General features: G+C 32.9%; 1 protein-coding gene across 2 annotated transcripts; it reads right to left on the bottom strand.

Annotated features, from left to right (window-relative positions):
• Positions 1-2,107: 2,107 nt before the first annotated feature.
• Positions 2,108-18,051, bottom strand: LOC149421922 (E3 ubiquitin-protein ligase RNF185-like). 2 transcript variants are annotated; one of them, XM_089634155.1, is made up of 5 exons: positions 17,938-18,051; positions 17,586-17,790; positions 12,263-12,401; positions 9,653-9,815; positions 2,108-5,986 (listed from the first exon to the last, which is right to left on the bottom strand). In XM_089634155.1, the coding sequence occupies exons 2-5, from the start codon at positions 17,732-17,734 to the stop codon at positions 5,889-5,891; spliced, it is 549 nt and encodes a 182-aa protein (XP_089490281.1). In that variant the 5' UTR covers positions 17,735-17,790; positions 17,938-18,051; the 3' UTR covers positions 2,108-5,888. The 2 variants fall into 2 exon arrangements, with proteins under 2 accessions (XP_089490281.1, XP_089490280.1); XM_089634154.1 differs by having other exon boundaries at positions 2,109-5,986; positions 17,586-17,751; positions 17,938-18,036.
• Between the last annotated feature and the right edge of the window lie 752 nt (positions 18,052-18,803).

Raw genomic sequence — 18,803 nt, 5'->3', positions numbered from 1 at the left:
GACTGTCGGTCAACTGCGGGACACGGCAAATGCCGTTTTTGTCAACTGTCGGTTTTTGGCGGGAAACGGCATTATACGGGTTTGTTATCAGCGTGAAATATTATGATTCATAAGTGGAATGGGCTCTTCAATTAGGCGAGACAACCGCAAAAGACTCTTTTTTGACAAGAAGCAATTAAACATATAAGTTATTGAGTGTGCGCCTTCGACCTTAGACGACACTGTTCAATCAATCAGATTTCACACATCCAGCGATTGTAAAATTGCGGGCTTGGCAAATATATATTATTATTTATTATATAACTATATGATATGAATAAACATGTTATCTTTTACTTGGAATTTTCAAATATTGAATGCTATTTACTGAATTAATATCAGGTTTTTATATTCAGCTTTGAAATGTGGTGAAATTATGATGTAATCAAAGCAATTATAATTTATTGTTGATGATCAAATGTCATATATGATTTCTTTGAAAATTTCAATTGAAAATATTATTTGGTTTAGAAATTGTGTCAATTTTAGGAAAGCGATATATTTATGCGCTAATCGCGAAAAACACCCGCTATAGGCTAGATTCTATTGTTTGAAGCGCCCGACTACAATGTGTTAAGTGTAAATATATAAATTAACATTGAAGGATTGAACAATTACAACCAGGGCCGGCCCTATGCAAGTGCGATTGGAGCAGTCCGCTCCAGATGCTGTCTCGCTAAGGAGCCAAGGCTCTGATAATACCTCACACGGCGCCCTCGAGGTGTTTAATAGAACCACGCTTATGGCACGTCACTTCATTTGCTATTGCAAATCTGGCTCTAGTAATAGTTAATTTGGTTTTACATCTCCCTCAACAACATAGATGAAAATCGACAATCGAAACTTATTCTTTTTTAGCTAATAATTCACTGACTGATTTTTTTAAATAACCTTTGTTTACCAATTCATTCTTGTAAATTAAAATTGATTATCAGATAACAGATCTGGATTATGCTCAAAGCTGGTAACAATAGCTGCTGCCGTTCATGATACAGGGTTGTAGGGGACGTACTTTAAACAGTGATTCCTGACATTATATGGAGTAAAAAATGTAAATGAAATATTGGTTGACACTAGTCACTCAGCTAAGTAACCGCCCAACTCCTCACGTCGACCCTAGCTGTCCAATTCCTACTGAATTTCTATGGTTAGAAAAAAAGCCACCGGAGACCAAAATTTTATCTACATTTTTTACTCCAAATAACATCAGAAATCACTGGTTAAAGTAAGTCAAGTACGTCCCTTAACACCCTGTATAATACCGAAGTACATTATTTTTATTTCATTTGCACACTATATTTGCTGTGAATCTAAAGAAATATTTCTGTTATCAGCAAAAACGAGGTTATCAGTAGAACTTAAGAATTTACTTAGAAGAATTATCATGACAGTTATTTATGCAGGTGAGGGTAAATAGGCACTTGAATCAATGCATTTAATTCAACAAGATAATCTAAAAAGTACATTCTATGTTATTTTAATATAGGATTAGTTATTACAAATCTGGAAGGTTTTGGCATTTCTCAGATTATTTGTTTAAATTTTACCAAAAAATGTTAGATTTTTGGATTGAGAAATATGGAAGCTAAAGTTTGATTATCTAACTATGTACTTTATATATATGTATACACTAAGCCCGTCGTCCCACTTGCTGGTAAGGGTAAGGAATCTACAAAAACTGAAGATCTTGCTCAGAAAAGTTAAGTTCACTACAGTTTGCAGCGCAGCCATTGTGGGACTTGTCTGCATAGTGTCTTCAGTTTTTGTCGATTACTCACTCTTACCGAGCTAGTGGGATTAAGGGCTTAGGCTAGGTGTACACATCGAGGTTCTTTCCCCTTTGGCTTCGCAATTCAGAATGGAAAAAACCCAACTGCATAAAGCCTGAAAGGAACGTGTGCACCTCAAAGAACGCTATTATTCCGAAATCTTCTGTCTACACTGTTGGTTTTAGTATGTACTAGTAGCGTACTTGGCTAGATTACCGCTAATAAATAAATACCGCACAAGGGTCCCAAACATCCGGAGCCAGTGAGAATATGGCATTCCCAATTGGGGTATATTATGAGGCTGAAGGTAGTGGGAAGAGGAAGGCAGGAAAGTATATATATTGTTCCACTCTCATACCGCGAAACTTTGGGGGGGCAACTTGACAAAAAAACAAGGGGATAAAACTTCGTCAAGACACAGAATTTATGTGATTTATAGAATATATATATTTTTATGTAATTTACATACAACTGAAATCAATAAAAAAATGGTAATATACTATAAAGATAATAGCGAAGAACATTCAGTCCAATATCCCATCACTCTATTTCTAATATACAAAACACCTTCATTTGGAAAATTATTTACATTAAATTTATAAATAGTTTACAATAGCCAACTGTTCATATCTAACACACTGTTGAAAAACAAGTCTTTAACACAAAGTAACCATTGACCAACTATACAACTAAATCAGACATGAATGCGGTGCATCAATGGGAAATATGACCCCAAAACCAAACAATTTTGGTTTTCGAAAACAGTTGTAAAAAAGGAAGCGCTTTTTATCGCAGTCAAAAGATTGCACGAAGCATTGCTTTTAACCTTTTGTTATGCAAATTTGCTTCCAGTCAGTAAGTCTCGCCAACAGAGTGAAATTTTTTAATTAGTGATCATTTTTCAATCACAAAATTTAAGCTATTAGCGAATACTAAAATATTATTATGCCACAGATTGTTTCGAGCCAGAATATTCAAAAACTAACAATTAAAAGTATTAAATTTCTTTAAAGCAAATGTAGTAGTTTATTTATTGATGGAAATAACATAATATTTTGTTTGCAAAATTAATTAACAGCCCCAGTAAACCTTAATGTTATATTTTAAATATATGTATTTACAATGACTTGTAAATTCTACCTGAATTGATATGTTGAATATAAACAGTTGGCCATTATCTATGCATTAAACATTCTATTATGTATTTTTTTTACGCACACTTAAAAAATAGCTAAAATATAAAAGAAATAACAGTCATCTGTTTTATTTTATAGTAAATAAAAATAGCGGAAACACTGCTTGTTTTAATTTGTAAAGAATGATGACCGCTCTAATTATTGCAATGGTTTTAATTTATGCATTGCAAACATAGAATAAAGAAGAAAACTAGAAATGCCTTCTGTGAAATCTGAATGGAAACAAATGTTCCATTTTGCCCACTAGCCCAGCGCTCTACCTCATAGACACTCGCCTGAGACCGTAAATCTCCATTCCACTTGAATTTCGTAATCATAGTGAAATACACTTTTGTATTGAAAATTTAAGGCCCGATTGGCCAAATATTTGGATCACGATAGTTTTTCTTTATTCTATGACTAAAAAGAACTCGACTAAATTTGGATTCAGTTTTATTAAATTCAATAATCAAGAGAATCACACGAATCTAATTCTTACCGAATAAACCAAACTTTTTACTGAAATTTATTCCAATTCTTTGCAGATTATTCTTTAAATAATATTTTTTTAAACACAAGCCACATGTGAAAACACAGGCATATTGTGAAAACATTACATATCAGTAACAACAGCCGCTTTCATCAATCAAAACTGAGCAAATGCTAATTAAAGTTAAAATATACCCTTAGTGGAAGATTTGCAGAGGATTATTACTCGATGTTATTCACCAACATATTTTAAGTAAGCTTTCATTAAAGTCAAAATAAAGCTCTTCAATATTTAATGAACAAAAGATAACTATTATTCTAATCAGTATACGTATATGAATTATTTTATATTCTGGAATGCATAAACCAATATGGTTTTTTATTATTGCACATTTTTGTAAATAAAATTATGATTTTGACAGTGCGACTGACACGCAAAGTACTAATAAACGTCCCTTTTCGAAGCTTAGCTGAGGTTAATCCATGGCAATAAATGGCTTTATCTTAAGTGCACCGCTGAGTTAAAATAATGCTTAGCTGCGTTACTTTTCAGATTGATTAATGAAAGCAGCAGAAAGAAGTTTAATTAAATCAGTTTTATTATTGCTGGTTTACTAATCAGGTTATTTGTTTATATTGAACTCAAAAAGGCTAAATCAACTTTTGTGTAATTCCAAAAAAGCATTTTAAAATTAAAAAGTATTTTTCGCTACTAAATAATCAAAGAATATAATTTTATATGGTGAGGTTTTTTTTTTTAAATAATTACAAATCTTTACAATGAACAAGCAGCTGTTAACCTGTTTAGTACTCTTTAGAAATATTTAATACAAATAATAACACCATTGAAAATGTTATAAAAAAGAAATATCATAAATTCATTTTTATCACTTTGTTTGTTTGTTGCTCAATGTATAAACATAAAGATTAACGAAAACAAAACCACCGAAAGACAAAAACATTGTTCGCATTCATTAATTTATTTTATAAAAACAGCCGTTGATTTGAACACACTGATAATATTTCTTAAAATATGGGATGACCTTTTGTGAACAATGTTAATAAATCATTGTAAATATTTGTTTACAAAGTTGTTTAAATTTATTTTTTCAATTTTTTATAACATTAAATTGCGTATATCTATATCTACCTTTCAAAAACACATTTATTTGAAGATTATTCTGTTAAAATGTAATTAACTACAATTTACGCAGTTCAAACTGAGATAAGAAAAAATAAAATTTGAGTTACCATCAGCGGCATATGTAGTTTTAAATGTTATTCACTTATGCTAACAGGTTTAATAGGTGTATTTCGTTCTATGTGCACAGATAAAGAGGTCAACAAACTCATTATAAAAACAATCTTTTCATTATAATGCTACGCAGAAGCAACGCACCCCCGGTTATAAGAAAAATAAATCATTACTAGAGAAATCTTCATTACGTACTTGACTTGACAATATATTTTGTTTCAGCGTGAAGTCTATATGCTGTAATCTAACATTTAACATAATATTCTTGTTACCTGTAGTTAAAGAATCACATTTGTCGTAAATTATTCCCTTAATTACAACAAATTGTTAGGAAACATTAATCAACATTGACATACTAAATTATGATTACAACTCTAATTGAAATTAGGGTCATACTTGTTTACTCAGAATAATATTAAAATGTAAAAATATCATAAGTTTCATTGGTGATCGTAATTAGCATTGCGAAGTGACATTTTGTGAAAATTGATGTAAGTATGGACTTGTTAGCGTAACTTGCATTTTTATTAACTTCAAACCACTTTAATGTTCAACGTTAATAATTTTATGGAAGACGTCTGTCATAGTTGAATCATAGCAAAGCAGTATCAAGACATGAGAAACATGACTAGAGTACTAATAACTCCACTGTGCAGATGGAAAAATAATCTGAAATAATAAATGGAGAAATTTGTTTTGGTATTAGACCCATCGAAGAGATAACGGAGTCCATAAACCCTGACCCGTACAAAAACTCAATTTTATTGGTTAAAAAAAACTTACTCACTAACATCGGCGATATGTCATAATCCTACCAGAAGAATGAAATTACAGACAAGAAGCTTATATGAATTTAATATATTATGTACACACAAAGAATATTCTTAAAACATAAAAAAAACACTGGGAATCTTTACAATATTTCTAAAAGCAACAAACAAACTGTGGAACAATGTTGGGTAATAAACTCTTTAAAACACAAGTAGACACTTCATTCAATTTGACAAGTACAATAATAATAATATTTATTATGACTTTACCAATAATCCTCCTTTTCAATAATATTAAAACCTGGTTACTTACAACCCTTATCGGAACCAACCCTCGGGACTTGTAATGATTTCTAAAGATGAGGAGATGCGTAGTGTGTTGAGTCACTCACTACGCAAACATCAGCCAGATGAGAAACAGGACGGCCACCCACAGGAAGATTTTTGATAAGAACTGTTCGTCTTCATATTGTGCAGTACCACGGGGTGCTAAAAGGACAATAAACTTATTAATATTTCAAAGTAACAACAAAAATCCAAACAAGTCATTGTTAACCTTTTGAACGCGTTAATATGCTCCGTTTTATCTGTACCCGTACGCGGTACATATTTTCAAATACCTATGCATGCAATTAAATGTCAAATTATAGCATTCTGGCATGATTTATTGGACTATATAGACAGAACAGATTATTCTCCACAATATGAAAACAAATCCTCGTGTGTCAACACTCTTAGATGTTTATAAAAACAAAAACATAAAATTTCATACAAAGACGTACCGTATCTTTTGAATGTGGTCCCGCCATTCACTCGGTGTCATAAATAAACCACTCTCGGTGTGTGTGTACTTAGGCCACTGTGTTTATAGACACAAGTGGGACACCATGATCACTTATCATTCTTAGTTATGAAAAGTTGTGAATGACAAACTAGTACTAACGCCATCCGTTGACAAAAATGTAAACTAAAGGACTAAAAGGCGCGAAGAGGCGCACTTGGTTATCGATCTTTTTTTATGAAATAAAATTTTATTTTTGAGAAATTCTTGTAGATGTCAGCATCGTGATAGTTCTACGAATGTCCAAGTGAGCAAGAAATACATTTATGACGAAAGAGAGCGGGAATATCGGCCGTCAAAGTTGCCGTATCAACTGTTGATACAGCCGCGTGTGAGTATAGACTTTTTGCCGTAACAACAGTTGATACGGCCGCGTGCAAAGAGTTAAGAGTTGAGTTAAGTTGTTGACATTGATGCAATCATTTATAATTTTTTGATATTGCAAGAATTTGTCTTCTTTTTGATCTTCTAGGAATTGCTCTCGGGTATTTAATTTTTGATGTCTGGCAAGAGTTATCAGCTTGCCACACTGAAGCGACACATAGCCCCCATGAATTATTGCGGCAAACTTGGAAACCATTCCAACTCGAGCAGCTGTATACAGACATAACGTGTCTTCCCCTTCCCGGGTTCACCTTCTGGTAATATAATGTCGGGTGTATCTTGTATTTTTAAATAAAATTAATCTATTTAACGATTTTCCATCTTCATTCATCTCTACAACCCGTAACCTTTATAGCAATGTGTTAAGGTAAGGCGCAGTTATAACCACCGCTAAAATCTTAGGAATACAGCATAAGCCAATTTTTAACCCCTATTTATAAGGATATTTCTCCCAGCATGACACTCATAAAAGTTATGCTATCTCAATTTTTATTACGGTAAGATATATGATTTAAACAGTGTTAGAAAGAAAGCACACCGCGCTTTGTATTTGCATTGTAAAGTTTACAAGAGACTATGGGAATTCTATGAAACAACATTTGGCATTTGAAAACTATTTGTCAAGGTTTGCAAATTTTATAGTAAATATTTTTTTATTTGAAATGAAAATAAGAGTGAAGTGAAAATACTTTCATAAAATCTTTTGTCTAATTAAATATGTTTTTTTGTTTGTTTCGTGTACAGTGGCAATCACAGTTTACACAATAAAATCAATAAACATACAAACTTTATCTATGTTTAAAATTTCAATATTTTTAATTACACACGTCGACTTGTAATACTTAAATCTGAAAGAGATTTCATCTGCTTTCAAAAACAGTATTTTATTTTGAAATATGTTCAAAATCAACGAATCTACTTGGAATTGAATGTCAAGTGGGAATATTTGATGAAATGATATTATTTTGTCTTGGTCCAAGGGTTAAAATGAGATTCGGAAAATATTAATAACATTTTACAACATAATTAAAGGTTGCTGCGCCTTTCTTAAGCAGAAGGCCCTGCAACACTTGCAATGTGCAATATGTAATATGGTAACAGATATGCCAAAGAATAAAAATAAACTAGCAAATATCATAATTACAGTTAAATTATTCAATTAACACACAGACCCCCCTCCCATGCCAGCCGTAAAATAGCATTTAAGGAGACGTGTACTAGCTGATGGTAATTACTCACTGTTGTTTGACTATATTGATGATACTATAAATTGTACTGTCTTACCTGGTAATATGTTTATTGCCTAAGTAGTTTTCCTAAAATAGCTACCTGTATTCAGAGAAATTATTTTTTTCTCCCCCATTAAAAAAGAAACTTAATTAATTAATAATTAGAAATTCAAAGATATTTTTATGGTTTTATTATATTTTCACAAAGAATATAAGTGTCGTGAATAATCTAAAAAAAAAGTATAATAATATGACATAAACAAACACATTCTGTTGCGAGGTCGATGACCTTTCCATTTTGACAAAATAAATATGCAAGTGATAAAACGACGAGCTAGAATAATATTAAGATATATTATTTCCTTACCAAGCTAATAAAATATATTTCAGTATGTCAGAAGCATTCAAGTTTCAAAATACTACAAAATCAGGCAAGCGCTATCTGCTGAGGATATACCGGCCTTCGACGGGTACAAATGTTAAATATCCGCAGCGGATTCATACGGTTAAACTAGTACAATAATACAGTAGAACCCCGTTAATTCGAACCCCGATAATTCTAAAAACGCGTAATTCGAAATTTTAACCAAAAAAATATCCCCAAAAATTTTTTTAATACAATTTTTTTTTAATTCGAATTTTGTGTAATTCGAAAATATTCAAAATTTTGAAAATAAATCATAAACTTTGGTAAATCTGAATCTGAAAGACAGCCGTCGCGGTAAAACGCCGAAAAAAGTATTTTTACATGGTTATACATCGTCCTTATTAGTATTATTATTTTGTAAATCTGAATCCATTTACACTGGAATGTCGTATTTTTTGGAAAATATCTGAGTTTGAAGGATCGAGAAAATTCGATCTACGCGGAAATATGTTGAATTTTTACGAATTTACACCACATATCTGAATTTAAAGGGTCGGCCGCGATGGAAATCGGCGGCGAACTATCGATTTACAAGTGAATATATCGTATCTTTATGAATTTACTTTGTATAACTGAACTTGAAAAGCCGGGCGCGAATTTAAGCGGAAATACATTGTATTTTTACGAATTTACTTCGAATATATGAGTTTAAAAGGCCGACAATTTACTTCAAATATCCGCAATGAAAATCGGCCGAGAAAATTCGAATAACAAACCAAACATCTGAATTAAAAAGGTCGGCCATAACGGAAATCAGCAGGGAAATTTCGATTTACCGACAATTTACTTCAAATATCCGCAATGAAAATCGGCCGAGAAAATTCGAATAACAAACCAAACATCTGAATTAAAAAGGTCGGCCATAACGGAAATCAGAAGGGAAATTTCGATTTACCGACAATTTACTTCAAATATCCGCAATGAAAATCGGCCGAGAAAATTCGAATAACAAACCAAACATCTGAATTAAAAAGGTCGGCCATAACGGAAATCAGCAGGGAAATTTCGATTTACGCGTAAATAGATCACATTTTTACTTAGAATATCTGAGTTTAAAGGATCGGCCATGGTGAAAATCGGGTCAGATTTCAAATTAACATGGTTCTACTGTAATATTATTTTAAACTACACCTTCATAAAGGAAATTCCACGCTATTTCAATTACAAATCAAGGTGAAATTTGTCTGAAAATGTAAATCATTAAATGTAATTTAAGCAGTGTAGAAGTTGCCACAAAGACATGAATAAATTAATTATAAGTGCATATTGTTTACCAGCATTGGGACGAGGGTCTCCGAAGTTGAAGGTGGAGGTGATTAGGCCAAAGGGAAAAGCTCCGATACCAAAAGACATGTGAAAACCATCACCAAAACCAAAACCAGGAAAAGTCCCGGTGTTTTCGGGTTCTGTTCTTTGGCCGGCTGGTCGGGGAGGCACCTGAAAAAGATAACAATTATTTACAATAAAAGATATACATTTGTTTTAGACCACTTTCATTTTAATTGCACTCTACCGGTTTCGGAAGCACCCTTCCTTTGGCAGGAGAATATTAAAACTAACCTGATGATACAAAATATTGACAGATATATACACAAAAAATATAATTTAGGTGTTTGAGTGGGAGGTTAACAATTATCATATATAAGTTTTTATTCTTCATCTTAATTTCTGTGATATTATAAATATTAGTTTAAGAGGTAACCCGTAGATGGCGCATAGCTGTAGAGAATGAGACTTATATAAACTCGATTGCAACCTCAAGGTCGAGGCCCAGAATCATTCCTACCGCCTACTTATAATAATCCGAGCTGATTGTCATTTATCACAAATACGGCCCAATGTGTTTTGTTAACTCCGGAAATTTTATTTAACCCTTTAAATGCCGGAAGGTATTTTGCTTGGATGTACCGACAGGCCACGAATTTTTTACACCGATACCTTGAAGCTTCATTTAGATCACTCTAAAGTCGATATAATCTGTAAACTTTTATATTATAATTTTTTCTTCATCATTCTAATAGATGTCACCGTGGGTTCCATATTTTAGATTTTTCAAATTAGTTTGACAAGCAAAATCGTCATATAGAACAGCGTGTTAACGCGCTCATTTTGCATGGCCGGCCTTGTGAGCACGGCTACCTAGAGCGCGTAAACGCGCTTAAGGCACACAACCGGTTAAAGAGTTTGCTAGACAAACCAGGAGTTACAAAACATTCAAGTTTATTTCCAAAGATCGTCACTACAAAAGTCATCTACAAGGTACAACTAACACTCCTCTCCTAACTCTGACTGAATTTAACAGTGTCCGCCTCCAGATAGTAAGAAAGCACAACAACATGTTGCTTCCATGTCAATTTGAGATATAATATTACTTAAGGTGTCCGATATCAATTTTTATATGACCGATTAACTATCCATTTACTGTACCTACAAGATTTCGTATTTATTGTGGTCGAGGGGTAAGGCTCTCGACTCGCAACCAGGTTGAAAACCAATGGGTTCAAAACAAGTCTTTTTTATTTGGTTAATTTGTCTCATTTCACAATTTACTTATACAAAATAAAAAGTTCGAATTGTATTTCGATACAGTTTATTATATCAATTGGATGTTCAGTTACTGTGACAATAATATATTTATAGTATATTTGCGGTACGTTCTAGAGTGGAAGATACTCTCAGTATCGCCCTGGAGTAAGACCACTATTCAGCATTGAAACGTTGCTTGAAATGGCTTTGGCCGTGTTTGGTGACCAGATCTGAATCAGCGGCAAAGGTCATCAATGTAAATTAAGAACAGGACTGGACCCAAAATACTTCCTTGAGGCACCACGAGTTTGACATCAATAAACTCGCTGGTTATGTTCTTAAGTTTTACCGTTTGCTTTCTATTTTCCATATAACTTCTAAAAAATGCCAATTTATTGCCAGTAATCCCTATATTTTCTAGTTTTTTAAAAAGATGTGAGTGATTTATTGTGTCGAAGGTTTTAGAAAGGTGGAGGAATATGCTAATGCATTTTTATGCGAGTCTACTTACATGTAATTTGTATAATCAGTCATAAGGTGCTTGGGTGTTTCATATTATCATAAGGAAAATATATTTTCAACTAGAAGCACGTTGAGAGAAGTCAACAATGTATTGTGAACCAAATAAAAGAGTTGTGACACCTTTTTTGGAATCAAAAAATGTATTTATAAGAAATTTTATGTATCCGTCTCTCTTCTAATGGGTATGATAAAATAATTTGTAACAAATTTATTTAAGGAATTTCACCTTAAATTAAAAAATTACCTTAAACTATTATTAGTCCAAAATACGTTCACTACTTACATCTAGAAGTAATATTGTTTAAATCTTGTGTTGTTTCTTAATAATTTATTTACCTTAATACTAACATGTACATAATTGAACTAGAATTCCCTCACCAAATACAAGAGCATTGTCTCTTTATGGTGAGGAAAGGCTACTTTAATTTCTATTGTTTTATATCTTGTTTATATCCTGTATACTTATCTATGTAAAAAAAAAATTTTTTCAAAAAAAAAAATAATAATTATAAGCAATAATTAGTCATCCGAAATACTAATACAAATTGAAAGTATCTCCCGAGTAAAAATAAATGCCGCCAACGGGAATTGAACCCGTGCCTTCTGATGTCCGGTCAGGTGCTCTGAAACCACTGAGCTATGTCGGCTTATTTCCAACCCCCAAATGATTCAATATGTACTAGTACCAGCTTATAATTATTTGATATCCTTTATGCTATGCATAAAACCTTGTCTTATAGACATTAGTATATCATTTAAAAAAAATAAAAATAATTTGTATGTGATAAAATTCTAAGTTGGTTGAGAAAAAGGTACCTGCATATAAAGCAACGTACCTTATTTCTGGGATCTTCCTGCTTGGAACTTCCGCGCCCATACAGAGGGATGACCTTCTCTTTACTGATGGCCGCCTTGCACACGGGGCACACCTGCCTGTTCGGTCTAGTCTCCAGCCACTGGTGTAAACACGGCCAGCTGGAAACAAATCCAATTCATGCGATAATGATATAGTTGCAGTACACATTGAATTTAGTCCGGAAACTCGTAGTACAAGCGGGAAATCGGTGAATCCACATCACATAGAGAACCCAAACTTTAAAAACGTTTTGAGCCAGGTCTACCCATCGAAGCATTATAAAAGACATAAGGAAGAATAGCTGTGTGGCCTTTTTCATACAAAGTTTTTATTTTTGGATTTTGATGCCAAAATACCCAACAAACATAAATAATTTTTTTTAATCAAAAGGTATAGCAAACATTTAGTATGGATATGTACCAATACTTATATATATTATATACCAATATTGTTATAAGGATAGCTGATCAACTTGATTAGCTCGTTTTGAGTGTGCATATGGAGTAGGCTGGTTTTGTAAAGGCGTTGGTACTATGTATTTATTTATTACATATTTGCAGTTATTGTTATTCACTGTCAGAATTCCAACTTATTTTCTCACAGTTAAGACATTTCTGGAGGGTATTTTTTGCGCTGGCGCTACACTGTCTCTGGGCGGCATTAAAGGTGCCGCGTGAATTTCTTTAATTCGTTTAAAATCGCTATATCTTAGAAAATAGTTAAAATATATTAATAAAAATTTCTACACAGTAACTCAGCATACCCAAGCTATAAAAGTACTAAACGAAAATCGAATATTATTTGAAATGCAACTCAATTAACCTCTCAGACAAAGACTTTTATTCACTGTGTGTTCCTTTGAGAACTGTCAAAACGTGAAAATGTTTGTGTTATTTACGAGTTTTGCTAAAAGCTTCATAACTCACGTTTTGGGAAACGTAGCCTCATTCTAAAAAATGTTTTGGAAAGATTCTGAAATCCACTATCGTATTGTGTTGTTATACGTAAATATTTGCTTTTCTAAATTTACATTTTATGAAAACGTCAAAAATATGTAAAAATCGCTGACCATTATTTCAAAGCCGTGAAAAATGTACTTTTTTCTGAGTGTCATAAAGAAATAACACTTTATATATTGAAGAAATATAATTAAAAACTATTAGTCACCTCAAAATATTAACCGTCCAAACTGAAATATTTTTAATAAATTATTTAGAAACGCAATAAATTATGAACGAACAAGTTGATAGATCCAATCGGCTTAGATAATGCACCTCTACGTTCCATAGATATTCTTGAATACAGAGGCGTAGCGTTATTCATTATCGATACTCTGTTTTTTAAATCATGGCAATCCGTATACTAGTGATGGAAATAAATCGATTTTTGTAAAATCTCGCACGTTTACGTGAAAAGACGTTCTAATGTCTTGACCGCTATTATCATATTTACGTCTTTTGACGTTCTAATGTTCTGAGTGGTTAACTTTGTAATATGTTTATTACTGTCCGCCTATCGGGACTTGCCCATACCTGCTTTCTTTAAACACGCCCGACATCTCTCGCTCGCTTGCACATAGGAGTTGAGTGGGGGCGGAACAGAGATAGAGATTCAAATCGGGTTTCACGGACATAAAAACCCTCATTCCAGGAATTGAATTATTACAATAAAGAATATGTTATCTAACTAATATACTATCCTTGTATTGAAATACCGATGTAAACGAAAGGCACGAAGATAAATATAAAAAGAAGAATTGCACTACGATTCGATAATTATGTAAATATAGTTGGGACCTTTACAAAGAGATCGGTATATAATATTCATATAAAAACATTGAATAATTCCGTCTTTTGTGCCATTGAAATGAGGCTGGCGCAAAAGGTAGAACCACCCTTCCAGCCGTTAAGCATCAATCGACCGAACGGGTAGAACTACCTTTCCCGCCTTTAAGTGGGTTAACCCATTGGCCTCCGAATTGTTTAGCTAAAAAATTGTCCTTCACATCCGAATTAATTTTGTACCAAAGTTTTTAATCTGCAGTGGTGTACTAAATCTTAAAAACTTTTAAACTAAACATGCAAACGAAACAATTTTTCTAAATTTACTTGTGCATTGAATTAAGGTATGTAAAAAATATATGCAGTTTTTAAAAAAATAATAATGATATGATTAAACGAGGATATAAAAATATTTTAAAAACTATAATAAAAATGTGCGGTGAAAAAATGAAGACAATGTTGGTAGTTCTTATTCGAAGTATGATACAGTTAAAAGTGACCGAGCAGGATAGGGTCCCATTAGCGCAGTTGGTAGAGCATTGTCCCGGAAAGACAAGGGTCCTGGGTTCGAGTCCCAGATGTGACCGTTTCCTTTTCTGATTTTTCTGTTTCAGATTTTCGTTTAAAAAAAATCACTAATATTGTCTTCAATATTTAAATATTACAATTTGAGGTTTTACTCAATAAAGGTTTTCCGAAAAATAAATAAATATATTTTTTTTATAAAAACCAATTTTTTTTTCATTTTTTTATAATTGGATTAAGAAAAGTTTTACGTTTATCATACTTATTACCATAATATATATTTTTTCAATTTGGGCTGATGTTAGCCGCCCACCACGCGTTTTACGAACAAGCTTGTCAATTCCCGAACCACACGCCATTTTGAAAAAATTCAATGACGCTGAAATACAGTCAAACTTGGTTATAACGATCACGGAAATAGCGAGGTCATGGTTATAATGAGCAATTATAAAATGATATTTTAATTCGTGCTTGTTTTCATACAATCGTATGCTGTTATAACGAGGTTTCATAATTGATGTAACGTCCAAATATTTTTGTCAACACGATTTCTAAATAGGTAAATACATATTTGCGTTTAAAAAAAAACCCGATTCTCGAAACCAGTCAATGGACATGGGTGTAATAAACAGTCTGAAAAAATTTTATCAGAGGTTCGCGGTACTTCATCTTCCGGACTTCCGACGGATAGTGATATCGTAGAGTCTGTGTTGCATAAAGACAATGAAGGTGATGAAAGCAGCGACGATGATAATATGAGTACAGAACCGGAACAAATTACAATAGGGGAAGCTAGTGGCTAGATGGACAAATTAGTGAGTTTTTTCGGTAGCAGTGAACCAGATGATGAAACTTTTAATGCGTTAAGTGTTTTGAGGGGGAAAATAAGAAACATTAAAACAATCCTCGATAGTGAATTTTTTTAGTACAAATGATTTAGAGTAAAATAAAAACTTTTGTTTAATGTTAAGTGTTTGTACAATTTATTACATATTATAATTAGTGTAGTTGTAAGTTTAATCGTTGTATATTAGGGTAAGTACCTATATTACATATATTTAAAAAAAATTAACGTGTTTGATTTATAATGCATATGTATGTTTTGTGAGAGCTTTATACTATGTAGGTTTATGTATATAAATTCTTATAAACCTATTTTGGATATAACGAGTAATGGCTATAAGGAGCAAATTTAGTCGGTCCCCTCGTGCTCGTTATAACCAAGTTTGACTGTGTAACAAAATTTCAATCGTAAATATCAGGAAAAAACTGTACCAACGGAGTCCTGCCAATTACTATGAAATGAATGATTTTGAACACAGATGTCAATAATGTATCCCTTTTTCGTTTTTAAGCCGACAAACATCTGACCCGCCGGGGCGGCGTCGTTTGATTTTAAGACACATCGCCGTACACACACCGGGACGGCGTCGTTTGAAGCCAATGGGTTAATAAAAAAATCCAATTTTACGTAATATTTTATACGCAGTTCAGACCTGTATTTTCTTGCAATTGATAGTAACGTAGTAAGCATCTGCATATTTAGCCATATTTTTTAAATGTTACATGGAAAATATGATAAACATTATGTTATATAAAGGGGTGATTTTTACAGTGTAATTTAAATTTTTTTTTTTTTAATATAAGATAACAGTCTTTACATTTCGGCCTCCGTGGTAGAGGGGTAAGGCTCAACAAGCAAGCCGAAGGTCGCGGGTTCAAATCCCAGCAAGTGCAAGATTTTATTTGAGTAATTTGTGTTATTTAACAATTTATTAATTTAAAATAATATATAGTATACTTCCGGCACGTTTCAGAGTGGAAGATAATCTCAGTATCTATCTGGTGTAAGACCACCATTCAGAGTTGAATGGCTTGAAATGGCTTTAGCCGTGTTTTGTGACTAGATCTGAATAGCCAGGTACTCCCCCATCTTCCTCTTTCCCACCTTCTTACTCTCCCCACTACCTTCAGCCTCACAACATACGCCAATTTGGGATGTCATAGTCTCACTGCATCCAGACGATTGGGAGCAGTTGGGACTCTTGTGCGGTATTCACATTCAAAAAATGTATATAGTTCTTCCATTTTTCGCGATATTTGTTTAAATTGTGTATTATTATTTTAACACACAATTGGAATTTGTACCCGCTAGTTACTGCAAGTAGCTTGTCAGCATTGTGACACAATAAAATGCTTCTTCAGTAATATTATGTTTTATAATTTGAATTTATTGATGGCATTTAAGGCGAAGCTTAATGCCAAATCACTATTTTGAATAATCTTTATAACCAATTGGTGTACATTATGAATACCAAAAAATATGCTTTAGATAAATTGAAGGTTTTCCTATCGCTTCGCTTGAGTAGAATACAAATAAAATTATAAATTACTCAATAAAAAATATAAATGCAAACTGCTAAAAAAATATTTTTTCAATAGAAATGTATGAACGCATAAAGGAAACAACTTTAAAAAATATACACTATTATAGGTAAGATTATCTGTGACAGTTTCACTTGATTAACTTTTTTGCTTTCTTATAAAATTATTTACAAAATAAATAAAAACCAGTTTTTTGCTGGAAATCAAACGTTTCTAGACTCTGTTTGTCAAGCGATTTTAACGCCTATTACCTACGATATAAGCTATACCAAGAATATACACATTTTTGGCTTGTAGCTTCCTCTTAAAAAGTATTTTACAACATTTGTCTATTTTTTCTTTATGTACAAACCTTTTATAACTATTAATAAAATCAATTAGTTATCATCACTATATACTTATTTCTGAATAAGGAGTGTTTCACTGAACCAATTTATCTGTTTACGGCGAATACCAGTTATTTGTACATATATGTATATTACATACACTGTATATTTACTTATGAGATGCATCTTGAGAATATAATTGTGTTTAAAACTTGACCTGTCCAACTGCTATAGGATGTTAATTAGGTTTTAGCATATCTGATATTGAATTAAATGGATCACTCACCAAAACAAGTGCCCGCACATACTAACAACGGCATCTCTAGCCGTGTCTAAGCAGATGTTGCATTCCAACATTCTATCGTCGCTCTTCTCCTCTTCACTGTTTCCACCAGGCGGTTCCTTTTTAGGACGAGTCTTACTTGTAGTAGCCATTGAATATATTTATTTACCTAGGGATAACGAAAATTTAGGTCAGTATCGAAAATTTGCTGAAAAACAAAGTATCATGTGATCTATGAGCCCGTGAAATCTTTACGTGACAAGCTAGGGCTTTATGCTTTTCGTGGGCGAATATTAAACTACTCCAATAAAACATTTTGCACACAAGTCAGTGTACTATATTAATCGATGTTTACCTTGTTTTATTTCACAGGACAATAAACAGAAATACCACCAACACGTATCCTTATAATTTTGTGACGTACGTGACCACAGAAAAATTGTGTACCCTCACCTTAATAACATTGAACATTGAAGCGCGTAAGGATGGCCGCACCAAAGTGACATGAGGTTCCTACCTAATAAATACTATAAAAATAAACGGACAGGTAGTCTGCCGAGTCAGTGTTTCTAATACAATTTTTTATTGAAGTGAAACTTCTTTAGGCGCGTAATGGATTTTCGGGGACGGAGTAAAACCGAGTCAGGATCGACACGAAAATGCGGGTACCCCCACCACCGCTCACCGTTCACTGTCCCTCTCTCACCATATGCGCTTGTTGAGGTGGGGGAGCCGCTCACGAACGTTCTCTCTCTTCTCTTCTTTCCTCTCTCTCAGACACCAGCGAACTGCGCCACGCCAAGCATCAGCTGCTTGGTTAGTATACTGCATCGTGAGTGTAATACGAGTGAAATACGTAATTGATTGTGGTTCATACGGTTTGGTACAGAATTTCAGTGTTAAAAATGAGTAGTGACGAGATAGAGGTGATGAACACATCATTGTCATTGTAATTTCTTTGTAATTTTTAATTGTAATATTGTTATTTATGTAATATTGTATACTTGTGAATAAATTGAAAATTTTTGGAACTATACATTAATCGAACGTCATTCATCTATAAGAAAATATTAGAAAAAGCAAATCCATGCTTCGTCGTTGAATTATTTAACCTCTAATTTTCAAACTAACCTAAGAGAGAAAATAGAGATGATGAAATGAAAATAGAGAGAGAGGAATACTAGAAGTTTCACTTCTGTCTTGCGTAGGCTTGACACACCC

This window comes from Hesperophylax consimilis, chromosome 8 (assembly GCF_061612785.1).
Source record: "Hesperophylax consimilis isolate HC1 chromosome 8, BYU_Hcon_1.0, whole genome shotgun sequence".
Classification (NCBI taxonomy): domain Eukaryota; kingdom Metazoa; phylum Arthropoda; class Insecta; order Trichoptera; family Limnephilidae; genus Hesperophylax; species Hesperophylax consimilis.
The sequence above is the reverse complement of the archived record's forward strand: the minus strand, read 5'-3'. Positions and strand labels throughout refer to the sequence as shown.

What these genes read in the sequence shown, in the direction of transcription:
- LOC149421922 (XM_089634155.1), bottom strand. Translation starts at nt 17,734, where the DNA reads ATGGCTACTACAAGTAAGACTCGTCCTAAAAAGGAACCGCCTGGTGGA. An exon ending in ATGTGCGGGCACTTGTTTTG is followed by an intron (nt 12,402 to 17,585) that starts GTGAGTGATCCA and finishes ATTTGTTTCCAG; the next exon opens with CTGGCCGTGTTTACACCAGT. An exon ending in AGACCCTCGTCCCAATGCTG is followed by an intron (nt 5,987 to 9,652) that starts GTAAACAATATG and finishes TTGTCCTTTTAG; the next exon opens with CACCCCGTGGTACTGCACAA.